At 36.4% G+C, this 20918-nt stretch overlaps 4 protein-coding genes across 6 annotated transcripts; 2 read left to right on the plus strand and 2 right to left on the minus strand.

Annotated features, from left to right (window-relative positions):
* The first annotated feature begins 8858 nt into the window (after positions 1 to 8858).
* Positions 8859 to 9739, plus strand: mago (mago, exon junction complex subunit). The gene is made up of 5 exons (XM_090177374.1): positions 8859 to 9019; positions 9104 to 9162; positions 9223 to 9333; positions 9404 to 9486; positions 9541 to 9739. Exons 1-5 carry the CDS (start codon positions 8929 to 8931, stop codon positions 9638 to 9640), a joined length of 444 nt encoding a protein of 147 aa, XP_090033500.1. The 5' UTR covers positions 8859 to 8928; the 3' UTR covers positions 9641 to 9739.
* Positions 9740 to 9742: 3 nt separating this feature from the next.
* Positions 9743 to 10415, minus strand: EMC6 (ER membrane protein complex subunit 6). Its single transcript, XM_090177375.1, has 2 exons — positions 10278 to 10415; positions 9743 to 10173 (listed from the first exon to the last, which is right to left on the minus strand). The coding sequence occupies exon 2, from the start codon at positions 10151 to 10153 to the stop codon at positions 9827 to 9829; it is 327 nt and encodes a 108-aa protein (XP_090033501.1). The 5' UTR covers positions 10154 to 10173; positions 10278 to 10415; the 3' UTR covers positions 9743 to 9826.
* Positions 10416 to 10692: 277 nt separating this feature from the next.
* Positions 10693 to 19609, plus strand: Rich (Guanine nucleotide exchange factor subunit Rich). Its single transcript, XM_090177005.1, has 25 exons — positions 10693 to 11173; positions 11244 to 11351; positions 11434 to 11513; positions 11578 to 11685; positions 11752 to 11894; positions 11960 to 12093; positions 12258 to 12438; positions 12514 to 12704; positions 12763 to 12894; positions 12971 to 13195; positions 13276 to 13314; positions 13375 to 13575; positions 13643 to 13805; positions 14557 to 14664; positions 14736 to 15074; positions 15152 to 15255; positions 15332 to 15646; positions 15711 to 15845; positions 15910 to 15946; positions 16616 to 17051; positions 17118 to 17239; positions 17309 to 17503; positions 17571 to 17751; positions 17822 to 18010; positions 18078 to 19609. The coding sequence occupies exons 1-25, from the start codon at positions 11018 to 11020 to the stop codon at positions 18463 to 18465; spliced, it is 4410 nt and encodes a 1469-aa protein (XP_090033131.1). The 5' UTR covers positions 10693 to 11017; the 3' UTR covers positions 18466 to 19609.
* Positions 19522 to 20649, minus strand: LOC149941274 (uncharacterized). 3 transcript variants are annotated; one of them, XM_090177006.1, is made up of 4 exons: positions 20441 to 20648; positions 20192 to 20361; positions 19868 to 19978; positions 19522 to 19801 (listed from the first exon to the last, which is right to left on the minus strand). In XM_090177006.1, exons 2-4 carry the CDS (start codon positions 20355 to 20357, stop codon positions 19629 to 19631), a joined length of 450 nt encoding a protein of 149 aa, XP_090033132.1. In that variant the 5' UTR covers positions 20358 to 20361; positions 20441 to 20648; the 3' UTR covers positions 19522 to 19628. The 3 variants fall into 3 exon arrangements, with proteins under 3 accessions (XP_090033132.1, XP_090033134.1, XP_090033135.1); XM_090177009.1 differs by lacking the exon at positions 20441 to 20648 and having other exon boundaries at positions 19524 to 19801; positions 20192 to 20306; positions 20346 to 20360; XM_090177008.1 differs by having other exon boundaries at positions 20192 to 20649.
* Positions 20650 to 20918: the final 269 nt, after the last annotated feature.

Here is a 20918-nt window from a genome sequence, read left to right on the forward strand (position 1 = left end):
GGGAAAATCCTTGCTCGCGGAATTTCGACGAATGTGTTGGCCGTAGTAGCGCGAACAGCGCGTGATCAAAGTTGGCCGTGGCGGTACAAATACTTCACTGACTGTTAACTTTATCATTCGGCGGTGGTGCCTTCTATCTTTCCCAAAAAACTATATTTTCGCAAATATCGCCTGCTTATATACTGTTTTTGCAATTTGCACGTGTTCACGTGTATGTTAGTGGTAATTTGAATTTAGATATTTAAATTACTGGGAAGAAACTCAAAATAACGTGTAATATTCTGATTATAATTTAAAGTAAATATTGTATTACTCTTACATAACTCCAAACTGTTAGAAGGAAAATAACTTTTGACCTTTGAACAATATCAATTTACTATTTTCCTAATGCATTCCCTTTTCACCTTCTCATTAATATTCTTCGCTATTTTACTGAGTCTTAAGTCGGTGTAAAAGTTAATAATAAGGGACGGGGAAATTTAAATGATATAGCTCAAACTAACCTCTTGGTCAAACATGTGATCATTCAAATCTGGGATAAGTGTTTCATCATGGTCAAATATGATCATGGTTGAGGCACCTTCGAACCAGGAACTCAATTTTTAAGGTAAGGCGCCTTGATTTTCCAGTTTAATGCTTCTTATGAATTTTTCCTTTATTTGAAGAATTTTAACAACACTCTCAGATGGATAAATTAAACCTTCATGATTCCGTAGGATTATTAGGCCTTTCGTTGTTAAGCAATATTAATGTTGGCGATATTTATCCTTTCTACCTGCACCAGCTCAAGCAACATTACAAATAACCAATGTGTATCCTTAAATATAAGCTTATTTTAGAAATTTTCCATTTAATTTAATTTTAATTTATTACCAGGTTTTGTAATTTTGTTTATTTTTTAAATGTATTTGTGGATTCCTTTGCCCCGTGCTTTACTATTTTTCAAAATCTACTTTGCATTTTTTATTGCAATTTCCATGTATCAACATTATTTTTCTTTCATTCATTTTACCTGAGAGTACTCTTATTTTCGCGTTTTCACGATAAGTAGACTGATCAAAATGATCCACGCAAATCGCGTCTTCCTGTTGTGGACCAGGTGTCGCATCAAGTTGCCTTATAGCCTCAAGCTATTTCTTTACTAAAGTCGGTCTTTTAATTGGGAATCTAAATATTAAATCATTGCTTCAGATAAATCCCTTCTATTTCTCATTTCTAATATACACTTACTTATGCATTGAACATTTTTGTTTCTACCGGTATTAATACAACCTTTAACTAAAACGTTTCGACCCATTATGGTGTTTATTAAACAATTACAATAGCTTATTAAACAATTACAATAGCTTATTGAACAATTACAATAGCCTATTAAAAATAATATTTTTACATTAATTTACTTTGTCTAATAAATCACTGTAACTTCGAGACGGGTTTAGTTTGCTAAGCCTAATTCTCCGTTTAAAATTTTGCTACAATTGATTCAAGATTCAAGATTTGTTTATTGGCCCCATAGATAAAAGAAATGTATATAAAGGTCTAGATAAATTTTGGGGCGTCTAATGGCGTTTTCCATTGGAGTCCTCTGAGCGCTCCTAAATATAAAACGTGTTCCATTGGGACAAAAAGGGCAACTCCAAAAAGGAGGCACGTCTTCCATTGGCACTGTTGCTTCCTCGCGGATTGATCCAAGCTGCCCCAACTCGAGGGACGGGGCAACCAAAAAAGAGCAATTTTTAAGCAAAGTGACTCCGAGAAAAATTCGTATTCCATTGGGAGGGCTGGGAGTCTAGTCCTCCGAGCACCTAGTGGAGTTCTCCGTGGTAGAGCGATGACGTAGAAGGCAAATCCGGATCACGCTCGGAGCAGTCCCAATGGAAAACGCCATAAGCCTAACATAAAATACGGAATTGACACCTAGCAGACACCGAGGAAGGCACGTGACCAAAAGCGCGAGCTCTCTTCGCATTTTAGTACTAACGTCGCAAGTGCTTGACCTTTCCGCAGGCCGTAGTCTTTAGACACTCTCTGTTGGTGACTTTCAATATAATTTTTAAGCAGGAGACAATGGCTCTAGCGACGATAGCACGAGCTTTCTTACCGATAGATAGCGCCTTATAAGGATAGCCTGCAGAAATTACGCGTTTCTGCTAGCTGTCACCTCCGTATTCACTCCCTTTGAAATATTTTATCTAGACCTTTATATACGTTGCGGCGTTGTCTATATCTATGATTGGCCCGTAAAAAATTTACAACCCTTTTGTAACCGAGTGGCTCACCTTTATTTAAGGGAGCACAGCCACGCGTTAGTTAAACACAAGCAATTAATTATACACAAAAATACAACATAGTTAAGTAAAATAAAAAAGTAGAATAAACAAAGATTTAAGGTTTTAATATGACTATTACGATACTTAAGACTAGAGTTAGTCGCATTTTGTCTAATTAAGTTTGGTATTCTTCTGTATGAAAAATTCGTCATGCAAGCCCGAATTCAAGAATATATAGCAGACATGGAGGAAACGCTATTGAGTCGTCCTACTCTGTGGTGAAAATTCCAACTGTAACTCCAGCCGAACGCCTCAATGAACCCTTCTTACTACCGGAGTTTTTGGCCGTTATTAAAAAATTACAAAGGGGTAAAGCAGCTGGGATGGATGAACTCTACGGGGAACTAGTTCTGGCTCTTGGTTCTTCAGCTCTTCAATGTCTGTTGTCCATCTATAATGAAATCCGAAAGTCTGGCGATATTCCTGGTAGTTGGAAGGAGTGTCGGGTCAGCTTGATTCATAAGGGAAAAGGAAAGCCCGAAGATGATTTGGATTCTTATAGGCCGATAGCCGTTACTTCTATTATGTATAAGGTGTACACAATTTTGTGGAAGGAATTTTTTGCTATTTATATGGAGTTGAATGGTTTTTTAAACGAGGCGCAATATGGGTTTCGACATGGTCGACGAATTGCTGATAATTTGTTCATGTTAACACAACTTATTGAACTTTTCCAACTAAAGAAGCGTCCGCTTTATTGCAGTTTCCTTGATCTACAGAAGGCCTATGATGGTGTTAGGTTACCCCAACTTTGGATGGCCTTGAAGAACATGGTAGTTGATTATGCTACGATAAACAGCATTGAGCGCTTGTATGCAGGAAGTAGTAGTGTTTATAAAGCGCAAGGAGTTACCACCGCTCCTATGAAGACTTCTGTTGGCCTTGGTCAAGGTTGCCCGTTGCCCCCCCCCCCTACTGTTTGTTATCTACATAAATGGATTGGCTGATCACCTGGAGTGGTCCTCTCATGGTGCTTTTGTGAACGGGGAATATGGACGTCGTTTGAGTTGCTTACTCTTCGCGGACGATGTTCTCTTATTGGCGGATTCAGCGGGAGGCCTTCAGGAATTGTTGAATACTTGCACCTTTTTTGCGGAAGAGTGTGGATTGCGCTTTGGGAGTGATAAGTCTAAGGTTTTGATCTTTGGTTCAGAGGGTGGAAGAGATACGTTCACTTTGCATGGAGGTAAAATTGAGGTCGCTACAGAGTACACGTACCTAGGAATTATTTTTTCTTCAAATGAAAATGGTTATTCGGAAGCCTACGAACGGAAGTTGGTGTCTAAGGCGACGAGTCTCTGATGGGCAGTGAAGAATTTGGTGAAAAATTCGTACAACAACTACTCTGTCGGGCGCACTTTATGGAAGTCGGTGGCGGTTCCCGCCCTTACGTTTGCAAATGAGGTGATGGCACTTTCGAAAGCTTCCATTGCAGCGCTGGACTATGCTCAAAGAAAACCGGTAGGAGTGCTTTGTCTGCGGGTCCCTGTACTCCGAATGCTGCTATTAAGGGGGAGCTTAGTTGGAGCACTATGCGTGAGCGTGAGGCGGTCAGCAAATTGAAATACTTGGGTCGGCTGATGTTGATGCCAAGCCACATGTTTCCTGGTATCGTGTTTCGGGCCTTGCGACAAGAAAATGTCAGAACAGGTTTTTTTGGGCGGCTAGAACATCTTGACAAAATTTACGGTATTGGCACTAAAAGGAGTGGTGAGGCTACGAACGAACATCAATGGGCCACTATTGTAACAATGGACGTGCGGGAATCTGCAAGCAAACTGTGAAGGCTGAAATAAGAGAGAAGCGTAGCAGAGTGGCCTAATTTTTGATACCCGTTGTGGTGCTTTGTTAACTGGTCAACGACAGGCCCAACATTTCGGTGACTTGCCGGCATGCAAACTCTGTAACCATGAGGTCGAAGACCTAAGTCACATCCTTTTGACGTGTCCAGCTTTGGAGAACCTCCCGGGAGTTTCGGAATGGCGGATGGATCACGAACACCTCCCTACAGACGTGCTTGTAGGCTTCGGTAATACTATTTCAGATCTACATCAGGTCAAATGGATTCGTGGGTTGTGGAAGAAGGCCAAGGACGCTTGGCGGCGTTTGAATAATAATTAATCGGTTTCCTTCGCTCTTATCGTATTATATATATGTATTTTTTATTTAAATGCTTTTTATTCGATGCTGGTTTTGTGTATGTATTTTTATTTTTTTTCCGACTATGCTCCTCGTTTGTGAGTGAGCCGCCCTGTTCCAAAAGGGTTGTCAGTAAATAAATCTTAAATCTTAAAATAGTATTACCCAGCTCCTCGACTGAGTTTTGAAGCTGGGTTAGAACTTATAGCGTTTTCCATTTGACTGCTCTCGAGCACTCTAGATCGCTCTGATCAACATTTTATGTTCCATTACCGGGCTCGGATCTGCTCCGATCAAGTTTCGCGTGTTCCATTTCACGCTCTCGGGTGCTCTGAGATCGCCCAAAACCGATCTGCCGATTTCAACAGATCAACGGATCGAGATCGAGATCGGAGCAAATTTTCGCGTGTTCCTTTTAGATTTTTTGGCAAACTGGCATACCAAGACGCGAAAATTCAAATTACAAGCAGACGAAAAACAACAAATCGTGGGAATATGTTCATGGAATGCTCCATTTGCTTTTTTACTCATGTCGATTGGGGCGAGATCTATGACGTCAGAGACAGATTCAGAGCGAATCTTGAGCAATCAAATGGAAAACGCTATAAGAGGTCTGTGTGCCAGCGTGGGAAATAAGGCGGTGGCAGTGGGCAATTGACCAGTTTAAAAATTGCCCGGACCAGTTTATTAATTAAATCGGAGGTGGGTTAGTGGTCCACTGGACCACTTAATTAATTCGAGGTGTTTTAATTTTTTTAAGTGGTTCTGCTTGAATATTTTGCAATTGGTATGTCCATAAGTGGATCATTCTTGCTTAGTCTGGGTTTCGTGACGTCAGAGCTTGTAGAGAGAGCAGACTCCAGGGATAAATTTTTTGAAAATATTTCGGCTGAAGCGCCACCGAGTGGTCAAGACGGCAACTAAAGGGGCGTTTATTAAACAAAACTCTACCCTTGCCAATGGATCTGAAACTGACCTTGAACAAATATGGTATAGGTTTGGGGGGGGGAATTCGAGGAGCCAACCCCCAAAATTTATCTCTCTCGGGCCAGGGTTGTACAACCCTGCTCGGGCCCTCGAGACACGTTTCAGACGTGAAACGTACCATAAGAGATCTAAGAAACGTTAGATTCGGCAGTATAAATTCACAGTGAAGTTGAGGTGATACACAGTATAGGGCAGTTGTAAAGGGCTGCCAGACCGACCCCGACAAAGACTCTAGTCATAGGTAGCATAGCGTTTTGTCTACATAGAGCAAGGATCCTAAATTTAGGATCCTTGCTTAGAGAGAATGATCCACTTATGGTAGGTCCAAATGTTATATTATTAGTCTTTGGATTTGAAGGTCTGTGTAACGACGGCTGTGGCATGTTTGTACACTCCAATTCGAATTAACTAGGACTGTGGGAGTAGTCGTTTTAGGTCATCGAGTCGGGTATGGAGTACGAAATTTTTTTTCATCGAGTATTCAAGTCGAGTCGAGTACTTGATTAAGGGAAAATTTTCTTATTCGAGTCAAGTAATTAAAAAAAACCTCGAGTAATATTTTTAACGAGTCGGGTTATCGAGTATACTTGATTAGGAGCTGGTCTTATTCGAGTAATTATGAAATTAAATTTTAAATTAGTAAAAATATTCCTTTAACCACAATTTTCAGAACTTCAGTAACCTTATAGTGACTAGTGGGATATAAAAAGACTAGTATATTAGGATAATAGCCTAATCCTAGTAATTAATAGTAAAGTAACCATAGAATATACTTTTTTTTTAATTATTAATGTACCGTCTGTCCGTATATTGCTTAGGAAGTTAAGACTTCTAAGTTCTAACGCCGGCCGATATCCGAATTAATGAAGTGACACTCCAAACCAAAACAAAAACTTAATAATAGAGTAGACAGCTACATCACGCAACGTCACCCATGCTTTTTCCTATAGAGAAAAAAACGTGCCTAAAATGGCGGCCATGGCCAAAGCTACGAGGTAATACTACTCTATATTGTTTGAATAAAAACCACGCAGGCGCACTACGTATTAAAAACCGTTATCCATTCCCAAGGTCATTCAAACCATTTGTTGTTTGTACGTCTTGTAGGTACCCTTTATTATTTCCACCCCAATAAAATGGCAAAACCCCGTCTTTGAACTTACAGCAGCTTATTCGAGTAATCGGATACCCGACTATTCAACTTTTTGGTCTCGATAATCGACGAGTGTTTTCCAATTACTTATTCGAGGTCCAGTTCAGGTAGACTAGAAGCCAGATTAAACGGTGGTGAGATGTACGAGTAAGAAGGCTGCCATGAGACTGCCAGTATTCTTTGTGGGAGCACGCCATCTATTTAAAAAAAATTAAAGTTTAAATTTTTTTCAATAGATGGCGCACTCCGGCGTGGATTAGTAGCGATTCCACTCCCATGGAAGCCTTCTAGCTTGCCCGTTTCCCTTGAGATTACCGGATCTCATTTCTATTTCTATGACTCGCACAGCCCTAGAATTCATCCTATTAAAAACCGTTAAAAGTTAAAACCATAGAAATCTCATAGGTAACTAGAATGCTGCCGTGTAACTGGCAAATGGGCCAAACGCCGTGGCAGACGATAGCCAGATCTCAGCCAATCAGAGCTCAAAGAGTGGTTCTGCCAAGAATTTAATGTCCCCAGAGAGAATGAAGTCTCCTATCTCCCGCTATAGTAGCGGATCCAAGGAGGATTATTATCCTCCTTGGCGGAACCCAACGGGGGCGCATTCGCCGGATCGCGACGTTAGTCTCTCTCATTTTGGCCGTGAGAGAAAAACCCTGCGCGCGCAGGAGCGTACTACGTCACAAATTCCAAAGTCCTCTGAGGAGCTAGTAATTCGGGAGGGCTAAGGCGATATTTTCGTTTGTCTCATTGTCTGTCTGCCGCAGGTTTTTTTTGAACCACTATGATAAAACAAACATAAATTTTTAACTGTATTATTTTTTTATTACAATTTATATTTAATATTATATTACAATTTATATTTAACTGTTTTCATAAAAATTTATATTTCATTGTTTTCATTAAAACTTATATTTAATTGTTTTCATTAAAATTTATATTTAATTGTTTTCATTAAAATTTATATTTAATTGTTTTATTACAATTTATATTATTTTTATTCTTTTACTTATCATTCTATTTAATTTCATTAGATAAGTACATAAAATGTGTAAGACTTATTTAAAATTCATAAGAAATAAATTATTAATTAATTTGTACTTATTTTATTTCAAATGGTTTAAAAACATACATATTTTTTGTTAAAAACTATTACAAATGATATCATAGCCAAAGCCACTTCTAAACAACCTTATTATTTTACAATTTTTAATTACTCGTATGTTACTCTTATCCGCCCTTCGTTGAGCGTCGCTCTCTTTATTGAAATGTCTTGAACACTCTCTAGCATTTTTAATATTGATGCCTTCTGGTTTACCACATTGTTCTAACTACTTATTTCTAGTATTTATATCTCTATGGAAGTTGTTATTTGTAGTATCTTGGTCACTAGTTTCTTGGTTGGAGTTGTTACAACCCAATACGCAACCGCAACACTTCATTATTGGCATAATTGAAATTTTAAATAGCGCAAACTATTCCATATTTATGAAAAATAATTATAAAAATCATTAACGGTAAGCCTAAAGATTCATATAGCTAAGAATTGTTTTAGACTTGTTAAAAAAAGTATTATCTGGGATTAATATACCTTTACAGTTCTCAAACAATTACATATTTTAAACTGAGGAATAATTAACAATAAATATTTATTTCTGTACTATATATTCTATTTATTATTTATTTAACGTACCTTTTATCTTCCAGAGTTCCAAAAGTTTATTTCATATCGTGCTGCGGCTTTGTTTGCATAGACGCAAAAATATTAGGCCTAACGGAGATTTTCGCGTTGCCGGCGGCCGTCGCGTGGATTCGGACGGGGTGATCTTGTTTCTTCTCTCTCGGAATTTGTGACGTCAAAAGCTCGAGGCGTGCCTCTTCTTCCCGCCCCAAAGGTTTTCCCCCCACAACCGGCGCCCAGCGCGTCCGCGTGAGCCAACCTTATAGTGCGGCTAGCATTTTTACGAACCTTGGGCGGAACCGCTCTACGGCCTCTCATTGGCTGAAGGTTCAAGGCGAACTGGCGTCAAGCTCGGCCGTAGGCGGCAGCATTCTAGTTACCTATGACATTTCTATGGTTAAAACACGCTATTATAATTTAGCAGACGACGTGCACTGGTCATGGTCCAGTTTATTTATTCTAGGCCAGGGGGGTCACTGGTCACCTGTCCACTTTCAAACAAAATCCTTATTTCCCACCCTGCTGTGTGCTGACTAAGTACTAAGCAGACGATTTTATTTCAACGCTTTGAACCAGGGATAATTTTGAGCTTTGATTCTTTTGTCTTTTATATTCGGTTAAATTAAAAAATAATAATGTCAAACCCGGACTTTTATCTTCGATATTATGTTGGTCATAAAGGTAAATTTGGACATGAGTTTCTTGAATTTGAATTTCGGCCAGATGGTACGTGTTTTTTTCTTTCTATCTCCATTTTACGCTAAGCCTTTTTTTTGTAATAACTTTAAGCCTTGGCTCAATTTTTTCTAGGAAAACTGCGTTATGCAAATAATTCCAACTACAAAAATGATACAATGATTAGAAAAGAGGTGTGTATATATTAATTATAAAAAGTCCAAATGGTAGAAAATTATTTGGTTTATTCTTAGGTTTATGTTCATAAATGCGTTATGGAAGAATTAAAGAGAATTATTGAAGATGCTGAAGTGATGCAAGAAGATGATGCTCTTTGGCCACAACCTGATAGAGTTGGACGACAGGTTACTTTGAAAGACTCATATTTCAGTTTAAAAATTTGAAATTAAAATATTTATTTTTGTTACTTCGTAGGAACTTGAAATTGTAATGGGTGATGAACATGTATCATTTACAACTTCAAAGATTGGGTCTCTTGTTGATGTTAATCAGAGCAAGTAAGAATTGGTGAAAACAAAAGTGTATATCAATTTTAACTGACTTATTTTTAGGGATCCAGATGGTTTGAGGTGTTTCTATTATTTGGTACAAGACTTAAAATGTTTAGTGTTTTCTTTAATTGGCTTACATTTCAAGATCAAGCCAATATAATTCATTGCTGTAAATTTTCCATACCCATCGTCATGTAATATTTCATATCAATTAAACTTGAATAAAAACACTCTGAATTAAGTCATGTATAACATTGAGGGTTAATTGATTTATATATTAAAATGTTTTATTGAAAGGAAAATGTAAAACATGGAATTTTTTTGACACAAAGGGTGATTGAATAGTTTAATATACATGAACCATTCCATAGATAAATGTCCAACATAAAATATAAGTAAATAATCCCCCAAAGAAACCACTAGTCAGTAAAGCTGAACGGCTACGGAAAAATTTCTTCCATTCAGCTCCAGCCTTCATCAGTATCATCAACCACAAAAGGGTTGCGGTTATGAAATAGAATATAAACCCATAGAATGATGTTAAGCCAAGTAGTCCAGCTGTACAGCCTGATAAAGCTGACATAGATGTTCTACAATATTCAACTATGGCAGCATTTTGCCTTGCAGCTATTTCACTGTAGGCAATAACTTCAGATGACTTTTCTTTCTTCATAATTATTTATTCAAAGGGTTCTATGGCAAAAAAACGTGGATTTCAATGAATAGGCCAAGCACCAAGATTATAGGTACAAAACAAATGAGGTTCTTTTAAGAGGAATAAAAAAAAGAACAAATACCTAATAAGGATTGAATGCGTTTTTGATATCCCAAACGTTTTTACTTCTTTTCTTAGAGATTTCAATTAGTTTTGATCTTAATTCTGTAGTAGAACGTTGACGAAATAAATTTGCGTCAGAAAAGGTCAGTAGGGGTGAAGTTTCAGAAACAATGGGATTTTATTTTTACAACCAAAAATAGATGGCAACATAAAGCAATCCGAAAAAAAATGCAGGATCGAGCATGTTTTTGCCGCCCTCTGTATTGACATGCCGGTAACGCAATGCCATATTGTAATTATTCTGCCCCCCCCCTCTAGGATATAATAAAAAAAAATTGCGTAATCAAATTAAAGGGGTAGTTCGTAAAATATGCGATATGAATCTTCCTTTGTGCGTGAAGATTTGCAAGTTTTATTGAGGATCCCTTGACAACACCGCTTTTGCAGTGTTGTGACTGTTGTCTCGTCCTTTGTCGTGATTTGATTCTTTTAAACTTGTCATCGATGTTTAGTAAATTTCACACGTAGTTTTTTTTGTTTAGTGAATGGTATAAAATGAGATTAGTCGTTTAAAAACGGAATAAAATGCTATAAAACTATAATTCATAAATATTTCTATTGGTCACCTATGTCATGGAGAAAATGCCTATGTCAAAGTCTTAGAAGTATGATGACCCCTATGTATGACTTGTATGTTTATTTCGGCGTAAAGTGCTTCTTTTGTGGTAAATATTTTTGAACCTTTCGGCCGCTGGAACAATGTACTTTCCATTTGGTTGGCCGAAATATTTGGGCCCTCAACTTGGACAGATTGCGCTTCACACTGATTCCACATTAAAATTTTTGTGTACTAATCGGGATCGCTCTTTATTTGCGGTTTTAAGTAATAACTCCATTAGTATTTGGTATGCCAAGGTAAAAATTACTGATTTAATCTTATGTCATTTGTAATACATTTTCTAAAAAATATATTTTTATCTTAAAGCCTACAGTCCAAGTAGTTTGTCATTATCGAACGGCAGAGTCATTAACATCTTTAGGGATAAATGAAGTTGCAGAATGGAAACCAGACTCGACCATGTTGGTAGTAACTGTAAGTTACTTTTGTGTTGTTACACTTAAAAGTTATTATATAATTTAAATTATAAGTAATATATTTGCCTCAATTATTACAGACTTCAGAAAGCCATTTGCTTTTTTATCAGTTGGGAGTTGATGAATCCATCAAAGGACTTTACGAACAACATGACAGCCAGTAAATACAAAGGCACATTATACATTTACATCTTGAAATGTTATACTTGATTTTTTTTTAATAGCATCTCTAGTCTCAAACGAGATAGTGCTGAATTATTTATTAAGGAGAAGATTCCACCTTTAATATTTTCTTTAGCATTCACGACATTCCTTCCAGGAAAAATTAGGGGGTGTGCATACAAACAAAATATTTCATTTGGTGTCTTAGTTGTAAACAATTACACTTTTCTTATTAGACTAGCTTGCATACGTGACGAAATGATGGTTGCAACAGCAACTAGTCAAGTTTGGAGATTACGCTGGGATGGGAAATTAAATGAGGAATTTTGCTGGAATCTCTACCATATACCATTTTCATTAGATCAACAACTGTCCCGAGGCGAGTTACTTTTTATTTTGCATGAATAATTACAAATTGCTAATGATGTTTTGACTTTTATGTAGCTTTTCTGCTTGAAGAGCCTAATGTTTATGTGGAAGACATAGAATACTCTCCACTCATTGGAGGCTTTTCCGTTGTATTGTCCAATGGGAAAGCTGCTTTTGTAACTGCACCCACTTTGAAATTTGATCCAAGTGTATGTATAGAAAATTTTATTATATTGTAATTTTTATTATTTCATAAAATATATGTAAAATGTTTATTCTTAATTTATTTAATACGAGACCCTTTTGTAAATCAATTTGCAAACTAAAAGGATCTTTTTTTATGTTATTTTTTTAACATTTTTATCGCTTCCAGAAAATTCAAGGTGTGTGGGCCCAAGAAGTAAACAACGCTACTTGTACATCTGTAAATCATAGATACAGGCTTACTGTCTATGGTTTAAAAACATCGGAAGGTGTTGTCTACAACATTGATGATCTCACAGGAGCATTAACGTTAATTCACAGGCTGGTTCTGTCGAGTAAAGACTTTCCAGGTGAAGTAACAAAACTACCCATACCAAAGTTATAATTTTGTTCTTGTTAATCAAAGTTTCGTTCATCTAATTTAGATGTTGTATCAGCTGCTGGTGGAGTTTGTTATATGAGATGGTCACCAGATGGTGCAGCCTTAGCCATGGCTTGGGAAAAGGGTGGATTGGCTTTGTGGAGTGTTTTTGGAGCTCTTCTAATGTGTACGCTAGGCTGGGACTACGGTTTGAATGATGTGTTGAAAAAAAATCCTTTTAAAATATCTTCACTTGTACGTTTTTTTATTTTTTTGTTGCAAATTGTTAAATTAATTGGGGGGTTGATGGTAGGATTGGGGTGTTGAAGGCTATCATTTGTGGATGGTTACGCAAAGTGTCGGTGATGAGAGTGATCCTTTGGAAAAGCCCAAAGTGGCTCAACTACAATTTGCCAAGAGTGCTCTAACTGTTAATGCTGGAATGGTATGATGCATCCTTGAGTTATTTATGTTCTCTAAATTAGTTTAGAGAATGATACACTTTTTTCTTTGTTTTATAGACTGGAAGGGAACATGTTTTTCTTCAAGCTGAAGATCGTTTGTTTATCGGAGCTGGCTCTGATGTAATTAATCAAGTGCAAGGGTCCAAACGCTCAAAAATGAATTTTCTTTCATTGAATCTCGACAATGCTAATGGGAATGCGGAGGATGAAGAAATATATAATACTGTTGATTCGGATATTCAAGCTAGATTAGTGGGAAACAAGCAGTGGGTCATTGTGCCAGTAAGATTTGTTTTTATGAGAAATGTTTTGCCATAAATAAGACAGCAGATTAATGTTTGAATAACATTCATTATTTAAAGATACCATATACATATTTAGGAAATAATTGGCCTGTCAGAGTAAGAATGTTTTTAAGCATATTTTTATTTAAACTGTAGTTAAGAGATTATCATTTTCAGTATTCTACGATTGATGCTGGAGGTCAACATATAGCCGTTGCTGGTCAAACTGGCTTGGCCCATTACTCATTACACTTAAAAAAGTGGAAATTATTTGGAAATGAAACCCAAGAGCAGGATTTCGTAGTGATGGGTGGTTTGCTCTGGTGGCAAGATAACATAATAGTTGGGTGCTATAATCTCAGAGATAATAGAGATGAAGTACGATTCCTCAGTGACATATTTTCAAACCTCAATCCTGTTTCTTATGTTTCACTGAATTTGACAGATTCGAATTTACCCAAAAGAAGCAAAGCTTGACAATCAATTCGTTAGGGTTACTAAAGTTGCCAACCAAGTTCTTCAGCTTTCTTTACTGGGTGATCGTCTTCTCAGTTTCTGCGCAGATTCTCATTTAACTCTTTTCCAAATTCAAAAAAAAACAAGTCCACGTAATTTTAACATTGCTTTCCATCATAAATTTATACAGGAGACATGACTAGGAGTTCACAGCCGGGCGCTTTTCCCAACGCGCGCTGTTAACGAAAGACATGTCTTTCCCTTCTCAAACTTTTACCCCCCAAACCGTGTCTCAGAGATGGACCCGAGATGAAATATTTTAGTGACGCTCTCTAGCGAGGATTGTGGGAACTACCGCTGAAGAAAAAACCAGTTCTGACTGGATTGTAGAGCCTCCTCAGCGGAAGCCCGCGAGAAGGGTTTTTTTCTCCCAGAGGGCGCAATGTTGATAGTATAGTATCTACGCGACGGCTGAGAAAAAAAGAAAACTCCAGAGAGAAAATTCGAGGGGTGGGTAGAAAGCGGAATTATTGGGAAAAACGGGTTTTTGTGTTCACGACGCCGGGTTCCATTCACCGCGGCAACCGCTGTCAACTCCTAGTCATGTCTCCTGGTGTATATTATTATTCAATAAGTATGGCTATATTTTACTGAGAGCTATTCACATACTGATTTTAATAGAAATATAAAATATTTGTTTCTGTCTAAAGCTAAGCTAAAGTGAAAAGGTATAAACAGCGATGAAGCCCATTACGGAGTGAGTGTCGCAAAAAGGTTTCAGTAAACATTTTCAATGGTTACAATAAGAATTGTCATACTTATGAAAAATAATATAGACTTCTGTTTACACACTAAGATTTTACTTAATCATATAATCATAATAATATGCATTTGCTTAAAAAGTGCCAAGTTTACAACTGGCTCGAATATTGGAGTTGGATGTTTCTAGTTTAGTTATTCATCCAGCTTGTGTTGTTTCCTCGACATTAACTTCCTTAAGAACTGAATCTGGTGTGTTTAATTTTCCAATTTTCATTGTTTAATCGCTTCCAATTATAATTTTGTCATCTAATTTATCATAGGTAAAAGGGTAGATAGCATCTTGTTGAATGTTTGTGGTCGGTTGTTTCTATTACAACAAGATCCCGCTCAAAAAAGTTTAGATTTAAAGAACAATAATCAAACTGCTCCACTCTTCAGTGCTCCCACTGTCTTGGCTTCGTCAGTAGAAAATGTTTGGGTATCATCTCGGACAAGTAGGAGAACACCTCACCTCACCGAAGCTCTCTGGATCCATTGTGGAGCTCATGGAATGAGAGTTTGGCTTCCATTATTTCCTAGAGATGGGGAGAATTCTCGATCTCATAATTTCATGTCCAAAAGAATCATGCTTCCCATCCAGGTTCCTATCTATCCACTCGGTAAGATTATGCCCTCCTTTTTTGAATGCGTAGTTGGTCTTTTTGCCTAATTTTTGACTTTCTTTTATTCCAATTAGCCGTCCTTTTTGAAGAAACCATGGTTTTGGGTGCTGAGAATGATTCCTTATTTTGTTCAGTTGACAACAACCTACAAGCTCCTTTAAGCATAATTTCAAGATCGGTAAGGTTATATTTTTTCTACTAATTTAATTATCATTTCATGTTTTTTTTTAAATATCTTTCATTGTGTCCTCTAGAGTCAAGTGTATTTGCATCATATTTTAAGGCAACTACTACGGAGGAATTTAGGATACCATGCCTGGGAAATTGCTCGTAGCTGTTCCAGTTTGTCCTACTTTGCTCATTCATTAGAATTACTCCTCCATGAAGTTTTGGAGGAAGAAGCAACATCTTCAGAACCAATTCCCGATGCTCTTCTACCTAGAGTTATTGACTTCATTAAAGAATTTCCAGTTTATCTCCAAACAATCGTTCAATGCGCTAGAAAAACTGAGTTGGCACTATGGCCTCATCTTTTTTCAGCGGTTGGAAACCCCAGAGATTTATTTCAAGTAATTGCAAAAGGATTTATTAATAACATTTTATGTCGTAACCTATTTACTTAATGATTTTTAGGAGTGCCTTCACCATAATCTGCTCGAAACAGCGGCCTCATACCTTATCATACTTCAGAGCCTAGAAAACTCAACAGTCAGTCGTCACTTGGCTACTTTGTTGCTAGATGCAACATTAGATAATGCTAAATGGGAGGTAATACCAATGACTACTTTTCATTGACCTTTAAGTTTACATAATAAATTTTTTGTTATAACAGTTATCGAAGGAACTTGTGAGGTTTTTAAGAGCAATAGGTAAATTTTAACGCTATTTTTCAATATTTTATTACAAGTGATTTTGAAACTTTTTCAATCCACAACCCCTCTACAATCACAAAAATTATTTTGACCCCTTACCTCAACTCTGATTTGCAGTGTTTTAAATTTTACTTCTTTTGCCTGATTTCGTAATTCAACCAATTCCGATACAGATTTTGATAATTTTTTTATACCAATTATTTAACACATATTGGAGATTCAGGAAAGGGTTACCGATGCCCATATCTTTCGAGGCGCCTTTAATAGCTTATGGGACACGTGGGGTAAACATGTAAAATCATCATGGTTGCGGAATTAGCAAAGGTAAAGGTTAGCGGCACCATTTGCCTTGTTTTTGTGTATAAATCTGTTTCAAAATATCGCGAAAAAATTTTAGACATGAACCAATTAATCTGGTAAGCATATGTACTTTTGGGTGGTACTGTATCTGTGTAATTTCAATTTTAGAGCAATTGATATTAATTTAATGGGCGATTATATCATGGGTAGGATCATTTTAATCTGCCTCAGATGGCCATTACGTCCCTGGTTTATCTTTCAAGCTTGCTAACCACTTTGGACTACTTGTTGAACCACCAATGGGTCGCAATCCACACTTCGAATTGATTTATTAGTTGACATTTGCTATATATTTTTTTACTTTAGATCCGAGTGATGTTGAATCTCCTCCAAGGGCCGTTCTTTCCAATACCACAAAATTTTCCATCGCTCATGCAGCTTCTCCAACTGAGGAAGATCTGTCTTTGATTATGGGAACTGTGTCTTTAACCAGAGGAAGATCATTCAGTAGTGGTGGGACTACCGCTTTGAGTGTTGCTAAAGTGAGTTCCATACCATCTACCGAACCAGCCAGTGGTACTCAATCCATTCACAGAGACCTCGGTAGAATGAAAAGTGAACCGAAAAATATCCCTCCAAAAAGAAAGGACTCTGTAGATATCACCTCTGCGGAAGAGTTTTTCATTGACACTATTCTAACCAGACATGCTAAAAAGTTGTTGGCTATTGGTAGGCTAAGAGATTTGGGCTTCTTCGCTGCTCATCTTGATTTTCATTTGGTTACGTTTTTTAGAAAAGAAAGGTTTGTGATTGCCAATTTTTATAATTGTTTTTGTTGTTTACAATTTTACTTCTTCCAATACATAAGGTCAAGAATAGCCCAAATTGATGATTTTATATTAGCCTTGAGAACTTTGCATCATGACTTTCAGTGGCCTTTTCCAATGCTTCCTATATCCATTGCCACTAATTTGCCGAGGAAAAATTCTGGTAGGTACACTCGGGTACTTCTAACATTTTAGATTTTGGTCTCATCAATTACTTTTCAAACGGTTTTAGGAACTAGTAGTATTGATGAAAATTTAAAACCATTAGTCGAAAGCATCAACAGATCAAGCGTTGATCCTGCAATGTTGAAAAACAATCAAATAAGAGACAGTGGCTACTTAAGTAATGGAACAATTGGGAATTCTGTCCATGAATCAAATTATTCCCACACCATTGAAGCTCATTTATTACCTAGAAGATCTCCTGGTGAGAGGTCACTCTCTTTATCCGTTATTTAGATAATGTAAAGGTAACCATGCTTCTTTTTAACTAGAAAATGAAAGTCTTTTAACCCTGGAAATGTCAGAGGGAAGTTCAGTTTGGGGTGAAGAGAGTAGTCACACTACTCTGGAGGAAAACAGTAGCTGGGCTTCTTTACCTCTGTCGGCTGACCTTGAAGCAATTACTTTAGAGTTAGCCAGCCGGGGACCTCCGCAATACGAAGTCCAACTTAGGCAAGTTTCTGAATTTTCTATTTGTAGTATTATTGTAATACTTTTGTAAAATTTTTTTGTCTGATTTTAGATATTTACTCCAATTACTACTTGAAGCTGGGTGTCTAGAATGGGCTTTGCTTGTATCAGTTATTCTTAGGGATACAATGGCTGTTGTACGAGTTGTGAATGCTGCTCAACAAATTGATTTACCTAATGATACTGTTCAGCGCCTAAGAACAGCACTCGCAGCTCTCGATCGCTGGGCGAACACAGAGTGGTAAGGCTTTTCTATTTTTCATTACCACAAGTTTTACATAAACTTAACTTAATTAATCCACTTTAAGCCTTGGATACAAAACATTCATGCTTTCAATTCGAAATCAAATGAAAGCTCTAACAAGAATGAGCCTTGCCAAACGTCAGATGCTCAAGCTACACAGTCAATCATCGGCTGATACTTCGAACGAAAACTCTCTCTCACAAGATGATTTGGATGATTATGACGATAATAAAGATGATCAAGATGAAAGTTTCCAAACAAATACCACCAGCAGTGACCCCTTACCTACGGAAGATACGACTGATCAGGGTTCCAGTATTGCTGAAAACCCAGTGTTCAGAGATGAAGACGACGGTAGGGACCTTTCATCAGATGATTCTCTCTCTAAAGAACTCTGTACATCTAATAGCCAGGAAAAAGAGGGAAAAAGCAGTGAATGCGCAATTTCTTAGTACCTTGTTTTCTTTATTTTGATACTCGGAAGAACTGCTCAAAAGGGTTTTTTTTTTTGCAATATTAGCATTTGTTTTGGCAGTTTTTTCAAAATCCATTTGGGTTTTCTTTACTTGACATACAAAACGATTACATTAATATGTCACAACCCTTATTTATAATGCGTTTTATTTATAGAAATATGTACAAAGAAAACTCACAGGCAGCCAAATTTTATTAATCCCATAGTTCAGTTATTCTATCTAAATACCTTTACCGCAATAAGAATTATCTAAATAGTTATGGGAAAATATAATCCTTAAATTGCATCTCAGTTAGAGTTAGTTATATTTAAATTTTAGTGGCATAGGCTTGTATAACAAATATATCCCCTAATTCATTGGTTCATTTACTGATTTAGATTCTTTAGATTTGGTGTTAGTGTAATCATGCATTAGCAAGCTTGTAAATTCTAAAACTTTATTTTAATGAAATTTTAATAAGATAAATTATCTAATTAAGAGGGATTATACTGTATTATAAACAATCCTTTTAACCATGACCATGGTAAATTTTTATATGAAGAAAAGTTTAAAAAAATCCCAAAAGGTTCTTCCAAAAAGCTGTAAAATACTGAAATAGATTTGTATATATATAAAAAAATTTAAGCTGTCTTGTAAATTGGAAGGGATTGTTTTTTAAAGGGGCTTTTTATCTCCTCTACTGGTCAAATATGGGCAGTTTATAGCCATTTCAAATGTTAGGAGAGATTGGTTGACTGCTCTTTTTAGACCATACACTCAAAATTGGTTCAATTTCAAAACTATTAAAATACCCTTATTTGTCATATGAATAAAATAACTTGTTGTTAATTGCGGAAGATAGATCTGACAGTTAACAAATATTAAATTTACTTCTTGGAAAAGGCTGTGGGTGGAAGTAATTGTTTAAAAAATCATAGAAAAGTTCTATAGAAATGTTGTGCTTAAGAGTATATTCACATTAATAAGCATTAACGTGTAAAAATATTGAAGTTGTAAATGTCTAATAATTAAGTCTTGAATATTGAGAACATTTTCCCCCTTTTATTTTCTTCCTTTACATATAGCTCTGATATATTAATGAACGTTTTAGATATTTATGTTCCTTAAACTTTGATTGAATGTGGAAATAAATTATTTTTTCAAGAACTTTGGTTTGAAATTAGAAATTCCCAGAAATCGGTAACTTCTAATTTCCACATTTCTTTTGCTTTAGCAATATTATCAGTTTGGCAAGGATGTATTTTTATGGCAGATATTATGGGCGTGTTCCTTTCTGAATTTTCTATAATTCCAGTAATTGATACATATTTCCCTATAAAATGTTTTTAATATTTTTAATGGGCAAGAAAGTACATAAAACATACAAAACATTTTTTACCTTGTTCCAACCAATCTCTCATTGGTACGGAGTCTGCAATAGTGATTTCAGCTTTAACTCCTGAATTATCATTTAGTATTAATTTACTTCCTTCAAAAACTTCAACGATGCCTAAAAATACATTGTTAAATCTTAACATTTCATTACAGTTTCCAAAGGTAAAAAATAAATGTTATTACACCATAGAGAAAAATATTATTACCAAGTAATGCAGTCCACTGTTAAAATAATTTGAATTTACAATTTTGAGATTCAAGTGTTTATAACTTTGAAATCTTCACGGAAGGGGAAATAATAATGCCCCTTAAAGTTAATATAATTTACCTTCACACCAGATTTGTTCCACTGTTAAGTGTTTGTTCTGACATTGTAGCGTGTAGCGATTACCTTCTACCTTTTTAAGCTTTTTAATTTGATTCAAGAACAGTTTTCTTGCAGGTTGGTACCTGACTTTGTCTAAATTTTTATTCATAGAATTTCGATCCGTCATTTCTCTATTATGCAAATATATATATATATATATATTTTAATTAAGAGTATAAAATAAATAGGCACAAACAAAAAAGTGTTTACTGTGCGAAGCCGCGAGCCCCGTCCAAAAATTATTACCGCGCAGAGCATGCACGATTTACGAACCTTGATTACCGCGTTAAATCTTGGTTAAATTCTTATAATCTTATTCCTTTAAAAAATGCGCGGGAAAGAGACCAGGGAGGCTTTTTTTTTGTGATAGTCGATAAAAGCATCAGGTCACAGATGCTCCGTAGCCTAATAGCAGAGAGGGTAAAGTCGCTTCGCTACTGAGAGGCGTCTCTCGTTCAAAAATCCGTATTTATTTTTTTCGGCGAAAATGCCCATAGGATCCGAACGTTTGATGGCGTTGCAAGCGTATCCGGAAGTCCTAGCGCGCGATTCAATATTCAGTTTAGTACGACGCAAAAATTGATTCGTTTTTAATTTACATTTTAAGTAGTTTTTAAACGTTTTAAATATGCCTGGACCATTGTGTTCCGCCGTAAATTGTTCTAATACGAAAAATAAGAATTCTCGA

The sequence above is a fragment of the Leiobunum rupestre genome, chromosome 6, assembly GCF_980474605.1.
Source record: "Leiobunum rupestre chromosome 6, qqLeiRupe1.1.hap1, whole genome shotgun sequence".
NCBI classification, from domain to species: domain Eukaryota; kingdom Metazoa; phylum Arthropoda; class Arachnida; order Opiliones; family Sclerosomatidae; genus Leiobunum; species Leiobunum rupestre.